The sequence below is a fragment of the Ischnura elegans genome, chromosome 8 (assembly GCF_921293095.1).
Source record: "Ischnura elegans chromosome 8, ioIscEleg1.1, whole genome shotgun sequence".
Lineage (NCBI taxonomy): Eukaryota > Metazoa > Arthropoda > Insecta > Odonata > Coenagrionidae > Ischnura > Ischnura elegans.
Genome location: NC_060253.1, coordinates 38,738,935 through 38,764,014, shown reverse-complemented (window position 1 = coordinate 38,764,014; position 25,080 = coordinate 38,738,935). Strand labels below are relative to the sequence as shown.

The 25,080-nt window shown below is 37.8% G+C and overlaps 1 protein-coding gene across 1 annotated transcript in view; it reads right to left on the bottom strand.

The window, feature by feature from the left end:
- Nucleotides 1-25,080, bottom strand: part of LOC124163603 (tRNA dimethylallyltransferase) — a 794,398-nt gene that overhangs the window by 177,811 nt on the left and 591,507 nt on the right. Inside the window, exons 4-5 of the mRNA XM_046540620.1 lie at nucleotides 10,859-10,997; nucleotides 8,905-9,026 (exon numbers count right to left, since the gene is read on the bottom strand). Coding sequence (XP_046396576.1) covers nucleotides 8,905-9,026; nucleotides 10,859-10,997 — 261 coding nt within the window. The remainder of the gene's footprint in view (nucleotides 1-8,904; nucleotides 9,027-10,858; nucleotides 10,998-25,080) is intronic.

Here is a 25,080-nt window from a genome sequence, read left to right as displayed (position 1 = left end):
ATAATAATATTTTTTATGTTCTGCGATAACAATATGGAATATGCAAATCAAATATCGAACACTACTTTAGAAGCAAATATGAATTTCTAAACCATTATAAATAGGAGGGACACGATAAACAAAGGCAGGAATTCCTTTACGCAAGATTTCATCCCGAGTTATCGACAACCCGCACATCATGAATGTAAGCGGGTTATGCCTCCAATTTCGTTTTATTTTTGTATTTTTTTTTAAACGTCAACTCACCTATATTTTGACCCCAAACTCTCTCTCCAAAGTCGCAAATCATGAAAATGGCGATTAAGGCTGATGTGGAAGAAAGTTTTCTTTATGCTGTTAAGGATGGATAAAAATAATATCAATAGTACATTTGTTGCCCTTTGATAAAGTATCCCTTATAATAATCCCTTTCTAACACCATTGGCATTATAAATGGGGTGTTTAATCATTTGAATGGAAACATTAATGCCGTTGATGAATTGGACTTCGTGACGAAAAGGTTATTCTATAAACTTAAGCAAAAGAAATAAATAGCAATACAGCATAAGTATAGCATGAAAATGATATGCATAAGGTTCTAAAGTACTTAACAAAAAGATAATTCGCATATCCGGTACCTCCACGCTTTATTTCAGAGAAACTTCACTGATATTATTTTAAAATAAAGATTTTTCCACACAGTAAATTTAACGAGTACGCTCATTACGTGTAAGAAAAACAAAAAAAACATCCAGAAAACAATAGATTTTAAAGATTAATTAAGTGTCACTGATAGTCGAGTACATGGGAGGAATCGGTAGCAAAACTAATGAGAGGATTATTTTTTAATGGTTGAAAACGATAACGCAAATTGGTATCAAAAAAAGGTCAGCATAACGGTATCATAGAAAAACTAAACACTGCATCAATTTACATAATCAAATTACCATGAACAGAGGCCCAACAACGGATTTTGCGAAATGGTATCATCAACCGTAGCGGGGAGAAATTCATAATCTAGTCCCTGATTTTTATCGCCGGCAATACTTGCTTCCGATAAATGAAACGATCGTTAGTTTCGCCATGATGATTGCACATTTATTTTTAGCAAAAGAAAATTATAGAGATTAGCATAGTTGGGGAAACGCAACATTTCACTTTATGACCTTACCAACTCTGCAAGAAGATAAAAATTCCATTTTCGCTCGCCTGCGTCCTTTTATAGCCACTCTGCCAGCTCTTTCAATTTTTGTCTGCTCTTTGTACCCTTAAGGATTGTTTAGTTTCAAATGGCTACACTAGAAAGAAGCAATAATTCCACTTACACAGGTAAAATGAGCGTGTATATGTACATTACAATATAAAAATATTTTTATAAGAACAAACTTTTCCCAAGGAACTAAAAAACAAATAAAATACATTTTGTACGAGCCTGACAGACTCTCTAAATTATTTATGCTTCAAGTAAAACGAAAAACGTTGGACGCATGGTCCCCTATAACTCTCAACACTATAAAATTCAATTTATACTTAACATCATAGCATAATAAAACTAGGAAATACTGAAGTCCTGACTATCTCCCAACAAAAGATAGCGATCCAAATTAATCTCCTATTTATTGGCTACTGGAAGGATACTCATGCTGGAAAGATCAATGCACGTTTAAATCTGTCGGTGAGCAACCGTAAATATTATCATTATTATTTGTATCCATGATGAGTGTTCATGGGCTGGTAAATACAATATGCCCTTTAAACAGCGCCATGACTGATGAAAGTGCGGCAGCTTCGATCGCAAGATTGAAATAGGAACCGCGGCAAGAAAATGAAGGAATTAGCTCTTTTCCCAGTGAAATACACGCTTAGGCATTTCCCCGAAATTCTACGAAACACGAAATATCACTCGGCGCAGATAAGACCAGATGTGACATCAGAGGAAACGTAGGGATTTGTCACCATGGCAACGACATAAGCTCCACCCTTTTTGGGCTGCATTCGGAATCAGATGACTGACCATTCCAGATGGACCAATTGCAGATCCACAGAGCTGTTAAGATGTATCACTCACTATGTACGTCGTGTTTTGTTTTTGTTCCATGAATAATTACTTCCTAAAAACTGACGCCATCTACATGAAAATTTAACGATATTTTTAATGTCTTCATTTACTATTAAATATGATGGTTGGTAAATTGTTCTTGGTTGGTTGTTGGAGTAGGTAAATTAACTCCAAGGAGGTCCTTAAGGAAACTGAAGAAAAACATTCAAGATCTACGTAATAACCAAAGGCAACATTTGGACGAAAATGAGAAAAAATAAAGGTTCTCGCGCTAAAAGTGTAGCGCGTTAGCTTTCCACAATGTTTGTTAAACTTATTTGGAACGAAGGATCTAGGGTTTTCTCGGCGAATAGACTGGTGGAAGAGTTATCGGGTTTCCAGCCGGGTCCAAAGGTTTTTCTAAGTGGTGTCTCGGTAATTCGGCAGTGCTCTGGACCGATATCTGCCGCCTATCTAAAACGCCGGATTACTCGAAACCACAAATAATGACGTGACTAAGCGGCATGTGTGTATGCAATAAAACTATAATACACATTTTTACATTATTTATAGCATACGCACATGTATATACTACATTGTATTACACACTACACTTGTACATGCACGCAATGGAAGTGTTAACGTAAATTTAAATAAATAAAAGATTGTAGCACTTTTCCACAAATTTATTTTTATAATTCTGTGGAAAAGTGCTACGATTTTTATTTATTTAAATATGAATAATTTCCACCAATTTAAGCCTGAATCTGTTGAACGTATTGTTAACGTAAAGTAAAACTACAATAAAGAAAAATTAATTACTACTTATATTACCGTACCGTTTCGTATCAAAGGTATTTTTCCACTGAAGTAGAAGGTACAACTGTTCGCGCATGTCTCCCCTCTACTGCGAAGTAGACTACTGGAAATTACCAAGCTACCCGCGTGGTAGCTGCCTGTATAAGAACGCCGGATTACTAGCACGACCAGGGAAGTGAAGTGCCGGATTATAGGGGGAGTACCTACTGTACCAAGTTAGTGGGAGGGATTTACTGGGGTTCGATACGCTTAAGGGTGTATAAGGGAGGAGGCAAGGCCTTGAAAGGCGCCATGGAAACCTGTTCGCCGATGTTTATTGACAAATTAATTGCCCCGAAATTAAAGGAGGGCGTCTGAGAGTCCGATTAATGGTTCCGTTGCAAATTCAGGGTCGCCGATATTAATTGCGGGCGACGGATAAGGTGATGAACGACTCTACCCCTACGGAGCGCTGAAATCGGCAGAACGATTCATCATGAAGTCATCGCGCGGATTTGATCTTCAGCGATCCACGTATATTACCGATTCCAATCGATGTGTTTCAGTAGGCTTGATCGCAATAATGAGTACCGAAATCCGTGTCGCCTCCTCGTCGTTTTTATGCACTCTTGTAGTAAGCCAGGAATAATTTTTCGCTAAACAATCACCTCTTCATTTTTGCTGATTTACGATTTCTTATCAATCTAATATCATCTAAATTTTGGAATAGGTAAATAGCATTTGCCTGTATCAAAAAGGTACATATTTTACAGGTAAGGAAATATTGATATATTTTTTATGCACAGTCACAAAATATCCAATCTATGCTTTTGTCTCCCATATAAATCAAGAAGTCCTGACTCACTGACTGATCCATTCCCCCATCAAAGCACAGCCATAACTGACAGCGTAATAACCGTAAAATTTTCAGTATAAGACACAAATAAAGGATTATATTACGATAAAATTTGGAGGTTATTTCCTCCAGAAGTTTATATTTACTTAAAGAGGAAAAACAAACAGCTGGTTATACAGCCATTGAATTAAATAATTTATTCCCAATTTCACGCGTAAGGATAGATCTTTTTCGTTGTAGTAGCTTTAATATTCACGCCTTATTCCTAAATCCCTCGTATATTTTGATTTATTCTCATTGATTCCCCAAGCTTATCTCCGCTGACGATATAACTTTAATTGACGGCCCTACAAGTCAAGGGGTATAAGTGTGATTTTTATAATTTCAGCGACAAAGTAGATAATGGTAGGTGGGGAACACAATACTGTTGTGGCAGAGAACAAGTTAATCACTGATAAGTATATATACATTGATTCAGTGAATCACTGGCATCCCTTTGTTACAACAATATTGTGTAACCATTACCTACCTGCATTTATCTCCAAAATTATGAAAAAATGAACTTGAACCCCTAGACTTTTAGGGTCCCCAACTGCACTAAAAGTATGATCCAGAGGAAAAGTCCAATAATCTATAAAGAATATATATCACTCAATGGCAAAATCAAAATCAAGGTTAAAAATGATGTAATTTTTTTACGGCGAATTATTTGCGTGAAGGGTTGCGTGTATAAGGAATTCCACTTGTTGAAATCGTTGTAAGTATATCAGCAACGTTTCAACATCTCATGTTTTTTTCCAGTCAAACTTATTCGTTCACCCTGATGATATGGGCGAAGCGTCCGTCGAAACGTTTGTAATATATACAACGATTTGAACCGGTGGAAAACCCGAGAAAACTTCACGCTTAAAATCAAGGTTAACCAAATATTAATTAATTTGAATTTTACAACGCTTAATTTTAGTTATTACCACACAAAAATAATCACTTAAGAGAAGTCGGAATTGCGCGAATTATATTCTCATTACACGATAACCATCATGATGAACCGATACATGAAAATATGGCCTTGTAATTTAGGAAACAATTATTATATTACACACTGTACAATAGGCACGCAATATTTGGATAACTGTAAACAGATTAAAGCAACGATAGGGAGGACTAGATACCATTAGTTGGGAAAAAAAATGAAAATTGCTGATGTCTATGCAAACTATTCTAGTTTATTTTACTGTAAAAATAATAAAATATTTGCAGGCAACGGAGCATTTAAATCTTTCTATTCTAATGCTTAAATATTCAATTCAACAACACCTTATCCGATACAGTAGAATCAATCTGATACCCGGGAAAGGAAAATTAAAATCAATAGCAAAGGCACGAGCTAGAAAAATATTTCACGATTTATGACATACGTCCGGGCAGTTAATATTTCAGAAGCAAGCGGGAAGGAGACAGCGGGCATGAATAAATAAAATAAAGAAGATATATTGCCCTTGTCTCGATAAAGAAAAAAGGCCTATCGTGTTCAGCCATGAGGAGTTGATACGGGTCAAAGAGATTAAGGAAATCCAATCATATCCGCTCAACAGGTTGCGTCGACTCTCGCGCACTCCTTTGAAGGAAATAGCAGAGAGAAGAGGCGCTCGAGAACAGCAGTTTAAGCGATATCAAGGGGTTCTCCTTCCATTCTTCCCCATCAAGCGAACTCAAAGAGAGAAAAAAACGAGCATCGATAAATCAGGGTTCCCACTCTAACTACATTATAAAATTCACATTTTTTCCCAGGTTTTCACGGTATAAATGTCATCAAATTCACGGTTTGTAGATAAGGCATTTTAGGCAGAAATACTGATCACGTAACAAGCATCGGCCGCACGTTAACTAAAAATGTAACAAACACAACAGATGCCTTGAATGCAAACGCAGTAATGAAAGTGCTATCACCTCTTATGACGTCAGCAAAGTGCTATCGTAAGCAAAATTCAGGTCCGGCTGAAGGGTGTGAGTGGGAAAATGGAGAGAGCAGGGTGGCAGGGAAGTGAAGAAGTGCCTGATTTTTTTTTCAGGGTTAATGTCTTCTAATCGTAGGCTTAAGGTCAATGTGCTCTCATGGCACACACGGACCATTTAATATAGTTGCGCTTCGAATATGCGTTTGCAGATGCGTGGACAGTATCTACACGTGACTCGGCCTTGAAACATGATCGAAACATCGATTTTTCTTTTAATCTTAGTTCTACAATCAAGTTTGTGAGATTCCTAAGGTTTTATGACGAAATTCACTGTTATTTCCAGTTTTTTTCACGGTAGACGAAATTTACGGCTTATTCACGGTTTTAAGGTTTTCACGGTTCAGTAGGAACCCTGTAAATTTACAGCAGTGGCGGATGATAGGCTAAGGAGGGCTTTATCTCTCCCCCCAATTAATACTAGATAAATGGTAATTTTGTTCAGTTGTCGCCAAAATGTCCGCTTTGGACGTTTTACATATTGTCAGGTTAAATAAAAACTTTTGGGCTACGTCGCCGCGTCATTTTTTGGGTGGCCCCAACGGTTACCGACGTGAATCTGAATCAGATTCCCTTGAGAAAGCGACCAGCATCGGTCGGGAAACGTTGGGGCCGCCCAAGAATTGACGCGGCGACGTAGCCCAAAAGTTTTTATTAAACATGACGAGTAACGCGAAAGTTTAAACGAAGTTTTACACATTGTTAAAAAATCGAATAGGAATAAAAACGTAATGCATACTCGGCCTCCTTTAACGACCACTTATATTAAACGATCAGTTTTGTATTAAATACGTACATGAAGTTGCGATAATTTTGATATTTTTCGCTCCCCAGTCCACATCTCGCAAATGACGAAAGATAACCTGCGCTTTTTTCGCAGCGTTGTAATTCGCTCAATAGAGGGAAATTTCATCCGAAGTGGAGACCAAGAGACTCATCTTCCAGGTAAATAAATTTGTTTCCCTAATTGATATGCTGGCGACGGTGAGCATAATTTAAAATAGTTTTTTTCAAAGAACTTAAAACGATGCAATCGTTCTTCTTTTTCCCCAGCACTTTGCCAGACGAAATTTTTTTATGTAATATTTAGAAACAGGTAAATAGAGATAATTTTATCCAACATACCCTGACAATATGAGGATGTTAACGCAAGTATGCAACGAGTGATTCGTCGCGAATAAAAGACAAAGCACGACCGGACGAGAGCGTTTGGGTGCGTCCATAGATTACGTGATAAGATTTTGACGATTTTTTCAACCCCTCCATCTCCCTTAGTGAGATATCGTGAGATTTAGCTCGACCCCCTCCCTCTAATCTCACATTGATTGTCCAAAATGGTGTAAATACGTAGATCTATGCTTCGATGCGTTGGATTTATGAAATAAAATTGTTTAATTATTTTTATTTAATTTTAGTTAAGACTAATATAGGCACAAAAAACGTAGAACGCTGAAATGTAAGCATTTGTATAAAATCCTGCCGATGCTACATAGGGTCTTGTGATATATCGTTTTACTAATTTTTTATTCGACTACAACAATGGATCATTAAATATTGTTTAAACGTAAACGTTTGGCTTCTACGGTGGAAAACGTTCAGCTTCTATCCCGCCGGCCTCGGTGGCGGCGGGGTAAAGTCCTCGCCAAACCGAAGGTCGCGGGTTCGAGTCCCGCCTGGGTAAGTTACCCTTATCCAGGGCATGAGCGTATGTGAATGTCCTTCATTGTTAATTGTTAATGCACTATTGCAAAGGCCGTAAATGTGCTGTTTATGGGGTAGTGGAAATAAATAAATAAAAAGAAAGAGTGAGGAAGAACACGCGAAAAACTACCGTCCGTGACGAGATGAAGAAGACGACCGTTCTCAAAGTTTTTTGCGTTCTTCTACACACTTTCGACCGTATAAGCTAAACATTTACGCTTTAAAAATGCTTAATTATCCATTGCTGTAGTCGAATAAACAATGAGTAAAACGATATGTGACCAGACCCTTTGGAGCTTCCGAAGGTTTTTATACAAATGCTTTAAGTTCAGCATTCTAACTTTTTCCGCGCCGACAGTAGTATTTAAGATAACTTAGATAACAATTTTACGCTGTTTCTTTCGGAAAAAAATTAAGTGATATATGCCAGGACCACCTTATGATATTGGTTGAGAATCGGCTTGACTCCCTCCCCCACTAAACGCCTCACGTAATTAATGGATGCCCCATTTGATGAGTCGTATCGTTAAAATCAGAGGCGGATACAGATGGGAGCGCGGGGGGCGCGCGCCCCTCCCTTGCGGATCCGCCCGTATTGCCAAAAATTGTAGAGATTGAATCGAATCTTACCAGATTGAATAGAGTGGTTTCCAATTATTTTTATTGCCTAAATCGAAAGACTCCTGGAGTACGCATTTCGCGCCTTTAGATTTTTAAATGACGATATCTATTTTTCGCAATTAACTGAAAAGTGAAAATTTTCAAGCGCGCGAATACGCGACGACTAAGTATGAATGCTGGGAAAATCCCGTGTCTGGTACCCGCTACCGCCGTATGAGGTGACTTTGGGGCGATGATATGTACGCCGTTGAGGTGCAGGCTGTTAGCAGGTAGCAGAGTACCCTGATGGCAGGTAGCGCTTGGCTTAAATAAGGATTATTAATACCTTATCAAACGAAGGAAACTTTCCGACCATAGGCAGTTTTAATAGGTGATCTTTAAGAGATGTTTCCCTGAACTCTGCGCCTCATGCACGCATTGGTAATCTCAAGCGATGTAAAACTGCTATCTTCTCGTATAGAAACTAGGTCCCTGTGACGTCACGTGGAGTGGCATCGCATGGGCGCCAATCTGGCCTTTTTCAAATGCGGTTAAAATTGACCATTGCCATTCGTCTAAACTTGGATTTCTAAAACCAAATAATTTGTATATTATGAATACAGTAATGGTGGGTAACGAATCGTAATGAATGGCTTTCGTTTTCTCTGATGAAGGAAACGAACCTTTTGCGTCTTTTTTGTATCATAAGATGGCTTTGTCTTATATATGTGTATACTTACCCTAATTAAAGTTTTCTTTTACTCTAATAGTGACTTAATTATTATTTATTATGTTAAAAGTAAAGGTAACTGAAGATATCTTTTGCGCCCCCCCCATCTGAGTGTTTACCATATCCGCTACTGGTTAAAATTCTCTAATGTAAATGTTTGAATAAGGAAGGGCGGGTGGGTGCTCACCTATTCGGTTGGGCCTGCAACCTGTTGGCGTTGTAGCGACGGTGAAAGTCCAACATCTCGTCGATGAGTCCGTTCTCCAACATGTCGTCCACGCGATCGTCGAGTCGTTTATCCAACACTTCCTATTGAAACAAAGAAAGGATTTCAATAGATAACATCATATTTCTTTGAATTTTACTCTAAACAATGCATTCCTTTTCGAAATGCGTACTACATATTCTCATTTCGACGTGAGAAAATGTTAATCATCGTTTCACATTATGATCCGCTCACGTAAAAGTATGGGAGGTCCTCGCAAGATGCATGTGTTTAGGGAAAGTTTAGAAAAAAAATTTAGAAATGTATGATCTACAGAACTTTCTTCATTATTAATCAGTACCTCGTTTCACAAACTTTGGACTCAGCTACAAAAAAATGTGAACTTAAACGATAATTTCTCCTAAAATCAATGAAATAAAAACGTACCAATAATCCGTTTTTCCCGTATTGCCCGGGCCAAACAGATACGCCATATTGCGGGTGACTCCCGTAAAGTTATCACCGTGGCTAGTCCCGGTATACTTAAAATAAAATATAAAATGCTTAATAAAAAATTTCTTTAAAAAATATTCACTTAATACTTGACACTTATCAACGCCGCCAAGTTTTGCTACATACCTAAATTATAAACAAAATGCTTTCGGTGAAAATATTGCGAGAGCAAAACTAAAGCTGAGGGGTTGACAATTTTTATCATCTTTCATACCTCGATTTTTAAGTTTAGGCATTCCATAATTTTTAAAATAGATAATAACTATTGTTGAGAAAATATGAGAAATCATTTGGTCCAATATTAATTAAATTTCGTTGTTAGTAATCCCATACAAAAACGAATTATTTTAGTTTCCGAATTTGACCGCCTCAATGTGAAGTACGAGTACATATTTGTCATCTGACAGGATAATTTTAATACGAATATTAACTTGGTAGCCAAGGGATACGAGTGATTCTCTTTTTTTAATCAACAGTAAAAGGTGGTATAACTCTGTGTGCTCTTGCTAGCCATAGCATAAGCAATGGCCATAGTTTTGATTTTGAGAACGCCGAAATTTTAGACCATGAAGTTATATTGAAAAAAAAAGACTTTTCAAGGAAATGGTTTACATTTCAAAAACAAAAAATTGTTGTAATAAAAAAACAGAAATCGAAAACGTCAGCAAAATTTATTTAAATAAATCGAAACGTTGGCTGAAACTTATTTTATAAATGACCTAAACTCCAAGAAATACTATATTATACTTTTTTGTGCTGACATCGAGTGGAAAATCAAATGCACTACTAAATAAATAGTGGACCTAGTTTGTTTTCTTATCTAATTTCAGTACCTAACTCTGTTTAGAACGAAAATAATCTAAACCTGCTACGGGCGTACAAGCAGCGTTACTCAGATGCTAAGCGACTTAGGCTGGGAGCTGTTGGAGACTCGAAGGCTGCGCGCTAGGCTTACATTGCTTGAATAATTAAGAATGGATATCTTTAAGAGCGACATGGATAACATAACATTAGAGCCTCACTATACTTCCAGGTCCGACAAAAGCGATAAATTAAGAGAGATATTTTGCCGAACGGATAGATATGGGAATTTCTTTTTCCCCCGAACCATAAAGGACTTTCATAAATGCTAGTCGTTATTTCGTTAAAGCATTTCTTTTGTATGTGTAAATGGCTGATATCCTAACACGCCCTGCCACATGCCTTTTAGGCGGCTTGCGGGGTAGAATGTTGATGTAGATATTGTAGAGGATGCCAAGCCCCACACCCGTCTGTAGAGCTGCAGATGATGAGGAATTGCATTTATTAATTACTCAAAGGGGTCATACATTATACTCAATTCGAATGAAATCGTAGAAGTCCGGATTCGGATATTCTTTACGTTGAGTTGACGTGGAATGACACAGTAATACTGAAAACTTACCGGATCGCACCTGAGCCAAAGGATGCACGAGTGTGGGAACCTCAGGGGGCCTCCCAATGGACCCCCGCCTTCTGACATCTTCTGTTCCTTGATGACGTCACTGTGACGACGGCCTGTCTGTTCGAACACCTGAAGGGACCTGAAACGAAAGAAATTTTTAAAAACTTTTAGAAATGTATTTCTCTGTAAAGATGATCACAGAGATAGACCGAGTAAATGAAGAGAAAAGTGGTCGAGAAGAAAAGCCTCGTAAAAACAATCTATATATATAAAAGAAAGTCGAAAATCGTGTTAGTTAGAACACTTATAACTCGAGAACGGCTGCACCGATTTCAATGAGATTTGGTTCTTTGGATTCGTCTCAGGCGGGGTTAACACATAGGCCATTAAAAAAAGGATAATTTCACCAAAAAAATTCATCTCTTTCCTATGGACATGCTTTTAGGAGTTATAGTAACACAACAATTGATAAGTCCAAGTCCAAGTATATTTCTCATTGTTGTTTTCCGCAGTTCCCAGCTTTGCAGCTGAAAAATTGATAAGTCGGTCAAAACTACAAATTAAATAATTTGTTTTGTTTTTACCACTTTAATAACTGAATTTAGTAACAATATAACATTTTAATTACTAAATATATTCAAAATATTAATTAAATTGAAATTACATTTTAAAAATTTAATTTGAGCGGATTGTAAGCCCAGCCGTGGCCCAGCTCGAGTTGACACTTCACTACCGTGTTTGTAAACAAATCTCCAAGCAATTGTTGACAAACGGTAATGTCCGTGTTCCTGTCGAGGAATCGAGTAGTTTTAACTCATTCCCTTGGAATGATTGCAAATTAGTTTCAGCGGAAGGTGAGCTCATCAACAGTGAGTTCCAGAATATGATTGATCACCAAAAGAATAAAAGATGGTTGATTTAGCGAGCAAGAACGAAGATGTGGATGACTAAAACCAGGTAAATTCAAATAGTTCGTACTCTGCATGAATTCGAATCTTTTAAATGTGTAACAAACGAAGACGAAATCACCAACTATCTATCTGAATACTTTAAGTCCTTGGACGTACCTGGCTTACCAAGGCACGATTTACAGCTAAAGGTAGGCTCTGTGTTCATGATCTTTCGAAGCCTAAACCAACCATAACTATCCAACGGAACGTGTTTGGTGATTGAAAAAATTGGTGATGAATGTGATTCACGCAGCTTTACTCAAAGGAAAATTCAAAGGTGAGAAAATCCTCATTCCGTAGATTCCATGATCTCAACTCATATGCCCTTTTGAGCTTAAACGTATACAATTTCCAATTCGTGTTGCATTCGTGATAACGATTAAAAAATCGCATGGTCAGTCTTTCAGTTTTTGTGTTGTTTCTGCTCATGTGCTAATGAAAACCCATGATTTTCTCATGGCCAATTTAACGTGCTATGTTCACGAGTCGATAAACCATCCTCTGTATTTCTTCCTTCGCTTCAAGTGCGTAGCTAGAATAGGGGGTTTTGGGCGCAGCTAATACTACGGGTCTGTAGGGTATAGAAAACTCGCTAAGGTAAGCGGGAAGTGTGGGGGCACTTCCCCCAGACATTTTTTAAGATAAATTGTTCAAAATAGTGGGTTTTGCGGCTGTGTGAATAGTTCAATATGTTTTGTTTGTTAGTCATCCGTCCCCCTAATATTAATAACAAAATCTTTCATAAAAAAATTCTCTAAGCTCTTGGGGGGGGGGGGTTTATCCCCCAAAACCTCCCCTCGCTGCGTCACTGCTTTGCTTTGCTATATTTATTTAGATTCATCCGCTTCATCTTGCGCCTGATAACAAAACAAAAACTGTTGTTTATCAGAAGGTGCTTGACGTAAGACATTAAACCCGAATGTGTAGGGCTCACCGTGGTGCGTTTGCGCATGCAGTACGTTTACGCAGTGCATTTTTTCCAAACAGAGATACTAAAACTGGCGCGCCTTAAGTCATTTAATGCGAATGCTGCTTCATAGGGGCTTTTCTTGCACGATTTTGAGCATCAGTCAAGCGTCGGTCTGGGGTTGTGCCAACCTGCCCCCTGAATGGGCCAAGTGTATGCCACAGACTTGGACCTAAAAACATTTTTTTACAGCTAATAACGCAAATAGCCAACAACTGAATGCGTATAATTTTTATGTCATGAACTGCTTTATTAAACCACAATGCCCAAAATTTCTTAACCTAAAACGTAAGAAAATTTGTTGAAAAAAATCCGCGTAAACGTGCTCCGATCCACCCTATGTAGATTCAATAAAGAAAATGTCTTTCTGACAAGCAATTTTGGTACTCATTTACGTAGTTTTATTGAATTTTTATCCTTATTTTATTATAATAAATTAAACATGATTACAAACGATACAGCCGCTCTTGATTTATAAATGGTGTAAGTAAACTGTAAATTCATTGATTGTTAGGCGGTACGAAGTTCGCCGGGTCAGCTAGTAAAATAATAAAGCTTTGTTAGGAAACATTTACTTGAAAGGTTTCACACAGCTAAGCGTGAATTGATCCGATATAACTCGTGAAAACATTAGGAAGAAGACGGAACAATCTAATCCGCCATAACACAAGGCGTAATGGCCAGATGAAAACAATCTTAAGGTACGTTTACACTGCGTAACATGTTATATGCAATAAGTTCGGTACTTGTAACATTTATTTTATATAACATTTTTTTTATAACAAGAGTACAGTGGAGCCAAAAATGCACAAATAACATGTGAAAGTTTCAGTCGCTACGCTGAGAGCTTCGTCCATTTTCACCCTCGCATCATGCTTTTGTTTCTGTTCTTGTAATCTTCCGCTAAGGGACCCCACGGCTCTGACCTCGCCACGGATCTCTAAGCAACGGCTGCCGTGCACTGTTAAGTATTATAGACTAAAATATTATTTTAGGCTATAATTACATAACTCTGAAAAATCGGCTAAATTGCAAAATTTATTCATTTTTAATGATCTTGCGCGTTCGGAAATAACTGTTTTAACCCGTGTATATGTATATATTAATGATTACCTATACTATTTGTAATCATTATTTGCTACAGCGTTAAAACATATACATTTAATTTTCTTTTTTTATTACGAAAACAAAGACATTTATTTTCATTTTTGTCATTTTTTATTACATTTTAACCCCCTTAGTGATCACTTTCGCGACGAAAAAAATGATCGTGTGATTCAGGCTTTACTGAATTTTGTTCACTTACTCTAGCTAGTAAACCAACCCGCTCCACGTATGTACTGAGTCCTGACTACTTGTATACATTTGAGAGGAGCGGTTGAATCCTGAAAACGGTTACCGAGCGGCGGTCGTCAATCAAGTCAACGGCGAGAATGCGGCGAAGCCAACGCTGCCGTTCGAATTTGTTCTCGAAAGAGGGGGAAAGCGTTTGGTTCCGCTCGAATGCCACCCAGAAGGGCGATATTAAGCGAACGGCAAAATGAATTTGCTCCGCTGAACGGTCCAATGGAGGGAGTGGAGAGGGGACGACAGCCCCAATCATTCCGGAATGTCTTTTTCATACAAATGACGCGTCGGAAGCCGTATTATTCAACGCGGGACTCATCAATACACGCAAGGAAGAGGGGTATTTAATTACGAAACGGTCGTTAGGGGATCAGGATGCTGTCATTGGAGTTCGAGAAACTATCAAAGGGATGAAACGACTCGTTGGCCAAATAGCTATACCGAATAAAATGGTGTTTTCCTTTCATTAAGAGGGAAATATTAATTCCAACATCCTTGCGATAATATTCAGTTTTAGCAGAGTAGACCATGCTCAACATAAGAATGTATCTTAAATATTAAAAACAAGAAATGACTTTGTATGGAATATGTTAACTTTCCTTCGTCCAAAAATATGCTTGCCATGAGGATTTATCATTTCTATAAAGGCCAATCGTGGAAATTGAACAACATTAGATTCTGACCTCTTTGCCACCCAGTGAAGCTATAATGATATAAGTCATTTTGAGGAAAAAAGTTAATGTATCACCAAAAAACTTCACTGAATATCTTAAGACTGATGGATTAGGATAGCAGAGATGGCAATAGAAACTAAACGAAATTCAAAACCAGTAAAATTTCAATAGTTTGTTTCCCGGAAGCGTAATGTAGAAACGAAACAAAAATGGATTTAAACCAGGACAGCTAAACTGAGGGCCGAAACGAAATCGGAGTCAAAACTAGTTCGGGCCAAAACTAAACTAAACCTCTGGGACGAAACGAAACACAGATAATGTTTCGCACCAGAGGGACCACGTGCTTCACCTTCAAACAGTTTAGTCGACCCAAGCACCGAGTACAAAGTATGGTTGAATGAAGTAGAGGTACCGCCTACCGCCATTAGATGCATGGAGCACTCATATCTTGGCCACAAAAAGCTGAATAGTTAACGCAAATTGGCCATTCGATTTTTAAACTCAATGCTTCACCCTCTCTACTCGTATGTGATACGCAATGGGTCGAAACTATTCCCTCTTTTCCCCCTCCACTCAACTTTTGGCATTGAAACTTAACTACGAGCAGCGGAATTTCGATTAATTTAGTTTCGTCCCGGGTCGAAACCAAACTCCTTGGTGATTTTAATTTCGTGCGGGAACGAAACTAAAACTAGGCCTCGTATTTTCGTCTCGCTCTGGGTCAAAACAAAACATTTTCGTTTCGTTTCACTTGCCATCCCTGTAAGATAGATATTCTTCTACGACATGATGCCTGCTGCGTTCAGGAAACTATTTTGAATATTCCTAACGTTATAATACTTTACCTTAAACTTTAATAATTATCTTAGCTACCAACCTAGAGGGAATTCTTACTTTAGGGAATCATGACACCATTTACTTTCACGGGATTATTTTGAATTTAGGGCACTTCCTCAAAAGCGTCACTCTATAGAGAACCCCTTAAAAGTATTTAGAAAATACTAATGCCATCTAAGTATTTGATGAATATCATTCTCCCGAGATATTGAACTAATAAACCAATCTATTTACGTCCATATTATTTTGAAATGCTAATTTAGGCATTTGGCCAACAATTTTGGACTCTGGGCTCTATGTTAAGAGGGATGCATGCATCGAACCATGGGCTTTATTCAAAGATAACATAGTTGAGGCAAACGTCCATATATGTTAGTTAATTAGCTATAAAAGTAAAAGGTAAATGAGGAAGATGAAAAATAGAAGAAAATTAAAATGACTTATTCCACGAATAAAAATAACGATGATACGACGATAAAATCTTGAGGAGAACTGGTGATTAAAACGCAAATCATTCAGCAGTATTGACAATAGATCAGATTCGGATTGTCATTATCACGGAACCCTATCTAACCCAGAGCTGCTCTTGAGAGAAATTAAATTTGATGACTTCAAATGTAAGCATTTTCTACTCAATCATAATTATTGTGTCAGCTACAAATTTCACGATTAAACATTACATCACAAAAGAAAACATATTTTGATATTTCCAAAATGGAAATGATAATGTATAATATTTTACGTTACTTAGAAGCCCATAGGGTTTTAATGGGATTAAGACACGAAAATATCAGGTAGTTGAAAGTGATATGGGTTATTTAGCAGGAAAACCAGTAGTAGCAATCACTAATGCTATTCTTGCTTCCACTCATCCATTGTACAACCCCGCGATCAGTAGGTCATTCGCGTGGTGGCAATAAAAGCAAAGTTTCCGACTGACCTATTTGCAAGAGCGTGGCAAATGAACCGATATGCCGTCAAAATGAAAGAATGACAACAAATTCTTCTCTGATTTCCATCCGCAAAAAAAAACGTTCTCTAATGTTTCCGAACGGCATTCATCGACTTCAAATTTCTTCGATTATCGCGACCAAGGGAACTCAATACCGGAGACCCCAGTCCATCCCGTAGAATTTTGATTTACGCTGCCACCAAGGGGACTGCATAGAGGATGCCCAATAGGTTAGTTTCCTTCGTCAAGGAAAATGAAAGGCATTGATTGCGATTCGTCACCCAAAATTAGTGTATTCATAATATACAAATTGATTGGTTTTAGAAATCCCAGTATAGAAGAATGTTAATAGTCAATTTTAACCTCACTTGAAAAAGTTTAGATTGGTGCCCATGCGATGCCACTCCATATGACGTCACAGGGACTTAGATACTATGCGAATAGTCAGGAGTTATGCATCGTCTGAGATTACCAATAGATGCATATACATCTCTAAATAATCACCTATTAAAATTGCCTGGGGTCGGAAAATTTCCTTTGTTTGATAGGGCATTAATAATCCTTACTTCAAGCGCTAGGCAGGGTACTCTGCTACCTGCTAGGGCCCTGCATCGTATCGGCGCTCATAGCCTCGTACCAAGGTGGCCTCAAATAGCGGCAGCTGGAACCAGAATGACGTCAGACGGTCTTTTCCCAGCATTCGTACTTAGCCGTCGCGTTTTCGCGCGCTTGAAACTGTCCACTTTTCATTTAATCGCGAAAAATAGATATCGTCATTTAAAAATCTAAAAGCGCGAAACACGTACTCCAGGAGTAATAACCTTTCGATTTGGGAAATAAAAAAATAATAGGAAACCACCCTATTCCATTCCATAGAAGGGTGATAAGTTATCACCCTTCTATGGGATGGAATAGGGTGGTTTCACTGGGTTAGTTATCACTGATAACTGACCAACAGTTAGCATCACTGACCAACTTAAGGGTGGATGGTGGTATTTGGAGTAAATGTGTTACATGAAACATAATCACAGATACACAAATACTGTATGTACCACAAATTTTTTATTAGTCACCCAGGTTTCGACACTGTATACTACTACGTCATTTTCAAAGGCTTAATTAGATTAAATTTTTATTTCTTTATGTAAAAATGTAAGCATCTTACGTATATATCAGATGATGTGCTGACATAAGGAAGAATTACCACTTAATGCCACTTTTGAAGAACTAATATTAATTATAATATTAGTAATAATATAAATCAACACTAAAATCTAAAATCTTAAAAAAACACCGCCCCGCTAAAATCTTTTCTTTTGAGGGCAATACCCCCCTTGGCTTTCCCCTCCCCGTAGTTTCACCCCTGCCCAGTGGTGGATTCAGAATAGGGACAAGGGCAGGCTGTTCCAAAAAAAAACATTTTTTTAAAATTTCAAAATCGTCACCCGGAGTTCGATGACCGTCGGGTATACAAGGGGAGGCAAAAAAAATTTCGAAAAATTTTAAATAATTAGTTAGCGAGAGGCGCCTGAATACCAACACCCTTAATTTGCCATACGATTTCGCGAAAACTGTAAAAATTAGGGTAATCAGGGTAATTTAATTCTACCGAGGCGTCATTCTTCCCTGAGGAAATTTGTGGACTATACCGGTTTGCGGGTGACTCCCGTAAAGTTATCCCGGTATACTTAAATTCGCCAAGAGAGAACACCCCTTGTGTTTAAAGTTCGGGCTTTACTCTCCGGCTGTGGCGCCATGCGCACGATTTGGACTGCTCGTCGCATAATATGCTCGGCAGTCCATACCACCATGTCCGGTATAGTCCACAAATTTCCACAGGGAAGAATGACGCCTCGGTAGCTTAATCCCGGTCAAGGTGAATGATTTTTTCTCTGTGGATTTTTCGCATAATCAGGGTAAGTTGTAGGGCTAAGGGCATAGGGCTAAAACTTTCATCGGCTTTTACTTATCTTTCACCATTTAGGCTTTGCGGCCGGCGCAGCCTGGCGCCAAGAGGGGCGCTAAGCGATGCGGCTCGCGCGACGGCTGAGGCCCCTTAGGGGGTGGGGCTAAGTGGGGGTTAACCTACCAGCAGTAGTGGGGTCCAAAAAATTACAATTCTATCTGGTGTAAATTGGATACAAAAGGAGGGCTATAGCCCCCTTAGCCACCCCCATACATCCGCCATTGCCCCTGCATTTGGGAGAGGTCATCATTGCACTGTATTGAGCGCAGCGTTCACTTCGTGATACATCGTTCCTCTAGAGAGAGAGAAACTTCTTCGATGAAGTAATATCGTTCGCTCGCATAACACGCACGGGAGTATCTTATCGTCCCGGCCTATGAATGCTCCTGTTTTTTTCGGACTCCTTTTCCATGTCCGAGAATGCGTTTTCGCGCGTGTGAAGGAAGAAGTCCCAGTTAAACGATTTGCCGCCGGATGCAGGGTCAAAGGTTGACGAACATTCTTTGTTCCAGGAGCTCCACGTGCTGCCGTCCTAGCTAAGCGTCTCAGTACAAGAGGGCACAAAGTGCACACAATCTTCTTCTTCTTCTTCTTTAAATGTTAAGGCGAGGCCGTCGTCGTCTTGGAGATAGCGTCCAAAGTATGTTGTGAAGGGAGTCATTGCGTGCGGAGACGCCGACGGGCGAACTTGAACTCTATGAGATTGCAAAGTCTGCGGTTATCGCATCACCCGAGGCACCATTGAGATAAAACGCGCGACTTACAGGCGACGCGAACAGAGGAAACCTTATGCCAAAGCTCTACAATGGACTTAAAATGCGGGTCTTGGGACGTCAAACCCTGTTCACAACGGCTTGACTTCGCGTAACTTTTAAATTTGGAAACTTAAGAAGAGTGTCTCTTGGTTCACAGCAACTTAAAATGTTACCACTCGAATTAGAATATGTCATAAGAGAGAAATTAAAAAACGAGGCAGTCGTGGGACTGGCCGACAGAAGTGAAAACTGAAATCATTATTATCCATTTATTTTTTATAAAGATTTAATATTACTAAAGAAATAATTTTTCCAGTAATACTCTTTTTTCAACAAAAATTTAAATTATTTTTTTCAGCAAACTGTTTATTATTAAATAAATATTAAAACTACGATGCATATGAATAGAAAGTAACATAATTTATATTTGAAAATATAATTTGCTGTTATTTCTTTACCGTACAAAATTTTTACATCTATAATTTATGTTACAATGTAATATGCTTATATTGCACCATTTTACAATATTTTAAAAACTAGTTTACATTACACATTTTATACTTCTGAAAAGTTTACTTTCATGTACAGTTTTGAACAACACTTTCACCATCTTGACGACCAGCACCACCATCATCAATTTGTAAAACTGATACAATAGGTTTATGGTAGCTAAAATAAGAAATGAACAATTTTGATTCAAATCTTTTTAAATGTCTTGTAAAGACCGCATCTACTGTAGTTTTATATTTCGTTGTACTGAGATTGCGATCATTTGACATTTTTAAACCAAATTCATCATTTAAAAATTCAATTAATGTTTAAAAATTTAAATTTCCAAAATAAAATATATCTAAATTAGATAAAATTTAAACAAAAATGTGTATTGCCATATCTTCCACAAAAGTTAAATTAAATTTTAAATTTAGCGCTCAGCGTCTGTGAATTTATAAACAGAAAAAAGGCGCGTATGCTCTGCATATGCATGCTTTTTCCCCGTCCCACAAAAGTGCTCAACGCTGCTGAAGAAGTTTTCACTTCCAAAATTCTTTGGAATTATTGTTAAGAATAACTTGGGATGTGATAATATCTTATACAATCATAAATATAACTTTTTTCTTCCGAGTTATTATATGGGTCGGAATATGTAGTTACAAATAGTAATGTACTTTTACTTATTAAATAGTAATATTTGACGCAATTATATTTGCAATATACCTTCTTGTAAGGTCTGATATGGTCCGGTAAATGTACTTATCATACTACAAAAACTTTTACTATACCTAGTCAGCCTGCGTAGTTGAAATATCCATTGTAAAATTTTTCAAATTGTATGAGGTTGAGAAAAAAATCCTACCCGGCGAGGAATCGAACCCCGGTCTCCCGCGTGACAGGCGGGGATACTCATCACTATACTACCCAGGATATGATACTGAGAGTCCAATTTTAAGACTGAAATGTATATCTCGCTGTAGCGGTCGCGGTGTCGGGTCGGTAACGCTCACGCGAATCCTATGCTTTTTCCCCATCTCACAAAAGTTAAAGAAGTTTTCACTTCAAAAACAAAAAAAAACAATAAAAGCTGTAAGGAAAACATCTACGAAACAGGTTTCTCGATTGTCTTTTGTACAGTAGATAGAGCACTCAGGTTATCTCACAAAGTCTGCAGTGAAAGCATCCCCCTTTGGTATAAAACGCGCGACTTACAGGAGACGCGAAGATAGGAAACACAATGCCTAAGAGCTCTATAATGGAATCAAAATGCGAGCCGTAGGACGTAAAACCTCGTTCAAAAAGACTTAACTCGACTTTAATTTGCGTAAATTTGAATTTGAAAACTCAAAAAGAACGTCACTTAAAATTTTATCACTCGATTTATTTTTATCACTAGATTTATGACAGAAGACAGAAAATCCGAATGCCAATTAAATCTGTCAGAAAAAAATCCACGGAACAGTTTTCTCGATTGTCATATGTACAGTAGATTGAGCACCCAAAAAGTCTGCGGTTATAGATCCCGTTGGGATAAAATGCGCGACTTCTTTGCGACGCGAAGACAAGATTGCCGGATATTATTTTACCATAGCGATTGCAATGGTGTCTACGTGGGGCAGACAGGAAGAAGCTTCGAAGTCTGGAAGAAAGAACAATTAAGTGGCTACAAAAATAACAAAGATGATGAAGGTAATTTTGCTAAACACTTGATATGCAACTGCCATAGGAGCGATTTTAAAATGAAAATTTTAAAATTATGCAATGACCGCTATGAATTGGACTCTAGAGAGCAGTTAGAAAATTTTAAAAATTACCGAAAGTCAGGACAGCGCTCTGATAAACGAATATCTTTACCCATCCTTTTCCCCTATTCTGGTGCCCGTTTTGAAATTCGTCTCTTCCTCCGTTACGTAGCTAGGTAACAATAATAAGATATATACATCATTATTTACGCCTGAGGATGATGATTACTCATCGAAACCAGGGTCGCGTTATGTAAAAAAAGTAGGGGTATATAAGTAAAAGTGAAAAATTAAAGAAACAATGCATGTTAATGCATGAATTAAAAAAATAATAAAAGAGCGTTCGTTGGTACCCACGAATTTAAAAATGTTATAACTCGATTCAATAATGAAGTAATAATAAACGCCATTCTTGGAGCGGGATTGTAATTAAATTTGTTAAATATTTTGTTTATTTTAGTTTATATTTCATAATATATTATGTAATTTTAATTTCATTAACATATTCTCATTCACTCCGTGTAACATCAGGTAGACTAATTCAGAATCTTTGAGTTGGATTTTTTTCAGTTGTTCATTTCCAAATGTCTAAAGGGCCATGAGTCCACGGCAATAAATGTTTTTTTATATCATTATTACTATTATAACTTTCGTATTTCCAGGCGGGTATGTAATAAAACTATGACATGTTAATGAATGTTAATGAATGGTTACCCCCTGCCAAACACACAAAATGCAGCTCGTAGGGTGTACTGTAGATGTAGAGGAACAGATGACTAACGCTGCGGTTTACTGATAATTTAAGTGTGTCACGATGGAGCCATCGCGGAAATGGATGCTACTAACGTTATCACATAAAGACTTTTTTTAAAAATAGTGACGGATGGCTACAGTGAGGAAGGATTGGAAGATCATGGGTGAGAGAGAAAAGACATTGAAGAAATCAATTCCGTTGGAGTAGTTGGTTGACAGGCGAGGTCGCCGACCTAGGACACGTGTCTCCCCGTTTGGCACGCGAAGACATATTAATTGGCAAATTTTAAAAACTCTCCCTCCACTCAGAGAGCCATGGCAACGAGCCTCATTCAACGGACTTGTTTTCTTGGACTTCGTAATCGGCTTTTTTTCAGAAGATGCATCTCAATCTTTAAAAATCTAAAAGAATCACTTGCGTTACACTTTTCGACACATCACGTGGGATGACGGTGGGAAAAAGTCTTTGGAAATCACGCACGGGACACAGCATTTTTTTAATCTCATGGGTAAGGATGGTCAGTCGCTATGTTATGAAAGCTTTTTGCTTAGCTTCACAAAATGCAGACAAGCTGTTGAAAATTGCGATTAAGAAATAGGATTCATCGATGCAAAACAACTCAAGAATTATCTCCACGCCAAAGTAAATGCTTTCCTATGCATAAAAAGTAAGAGAGCGTCATTATTTCAGTAAAAATACTGCATAAATCAGCATTGAGAACCACATAATTGAATGAAAAACTTATAATTCACGCATGATGTAGCTTTGATATTTTTTAGCCTGCACTTGCAATTTAATATTCATTCATAACTGCTTCCTACACTACCGAGATTATATGACTCTTTCTTTCATTAATCCATTGAAAAAGCTGACACCAAGTCAGAAATAAAAATAAATTGAACCCTTCTCAACTGCTGGGCAAGAGAAGAGAGACAATAATGCTTTCTCATTATTGATAATTTGTAATACAATTCACGAATCTGCACTGTAGTTCTATTCACAAAATGATATAATTTATAGGCTATCTTGAACAGAATGAACTATTTTAGCAGAAAATTCTTCCTCAGTAATGCTTTAAACAATGTATACTCTAAAATATTTTAAAACTTTTAATCATTGCTTGTGGTTTATGAAAAAAGTCTTCGTTACCTTGCTATTTTTAGCGTCGTGCAATTAATGCACAATCTGAACACTATATGATGGAATATTTGATCCAGTGTTATGAGAATAATTAACCCAATTAAATGTAATGAATTTAATTTATCCCAAGGTGCTTAACACCATGAGTCATAACGCCCTTTAAAATGGTCATGACCTAAAGGAGATTTTAACCTTCCAATATGCTATGCCCGTCCATAATTATAGTCAAAGACCACAAAATTTATTACGTTGAAAATAGGCAAACCTTTTAGCAACAGCATGAAACCGGAATTATTGTTAAATATCAAAAAAATTCTATTAAAAAAAAGGAGAAAAAATTTCTGACCGAAAGGATTTATTTAATTTTTCGCCATCATTTTACTTGAGACATCCATTTAAGCCGTGCGCGATTTGACCGCGAAACACTACGCATGATATTTGCCCACATACGTATACAGATCAATAATAAAATACGGGGAAACGCAACTTCACACGCACTTTGTAATTTATTGCGGAGATAGCAAACAGTGCAACATAGTCACGATTGTAATTGCCACCGATAAGGGAATTCGCTGAAATGGCAGCATGTGATCGAAGAGAAATAGAAGAGAAGACATCTCAGAAGATCGCGTGCGAAGATCCCAGAAGGAAAAAAAAGACGATCGCTTGCTTAACCTAGGTCAAGGCATCGCGTCAAATAACTCTCCCGGGATCATCAAAGCGTTTTCCTTCGGGTGGAACTCGAATGAAAAAGGGGGACAGCCACGAACACTGCAAAAAGGGTCTTCAAGTCGGCCTCTAAAAGTGTTGTCACCCACCGCGCATTTAATATTGGTTCAATAAGACATTGCAATACGTATTTCCACTGAATTTATTTAAGCACCTCCATAACTTTAGAGTAGAATTTTTATAGCTAAAATAAATTCAAGGGAATATTTCAAAGTCTTATTTAACTAATAAAAGTAAGTTAATCACTTATACGTCGTTACATCAATGCTACGATTACTATAGAGCAGCGGTTCCCAAACTGGGGGTCGCGACCCCCAGCGGAGTCGCGGGCCGTTAGGAAAGGGGTCGCGAGATGTGTACAAATAATATGGTGAACTATGTACTTAAACTTAGACAACCATTTTTAAGGGGTCGCGGCTAAAACGTATGGGATAAAATGGGTCGTGGAGAGAAAAAGTTCGGGAAACGCTGCTATAGAGTATTCTCAAGTCGGCCAATACATATGTAATCACCAACCGCACATTTAATTTGATTTACAAGAGTCGCCACCCACGTCGCTGAGGGCAAAGCGATTCCAATATCAAGAGGGAATAAGCTAAAGTTAGGGCAGTCATCAGAAATTCATATTCTAGGTGATTTCAAATACCAAATTCATAACTTTCCAATGCTTCCTCCCATGAGAGAAAATATTCTGATAAAATAAAAATACTTTGTTCAATTCCACACTTTATTTTAAATAGTACGACCCTGGTTTCTGCATATCAATGCTATCATCAGGTGATGATATGCAGAAACCCGGGTCGTACTACTTAAATGAGCAATTCCACGTAAATGTCATACTGACTGGTTAAATAAAAAAAGTGGTTGGAGGCTCTGATATGGATCAAAATTTGTGCTATAAAGTCTAGACTTTCGTT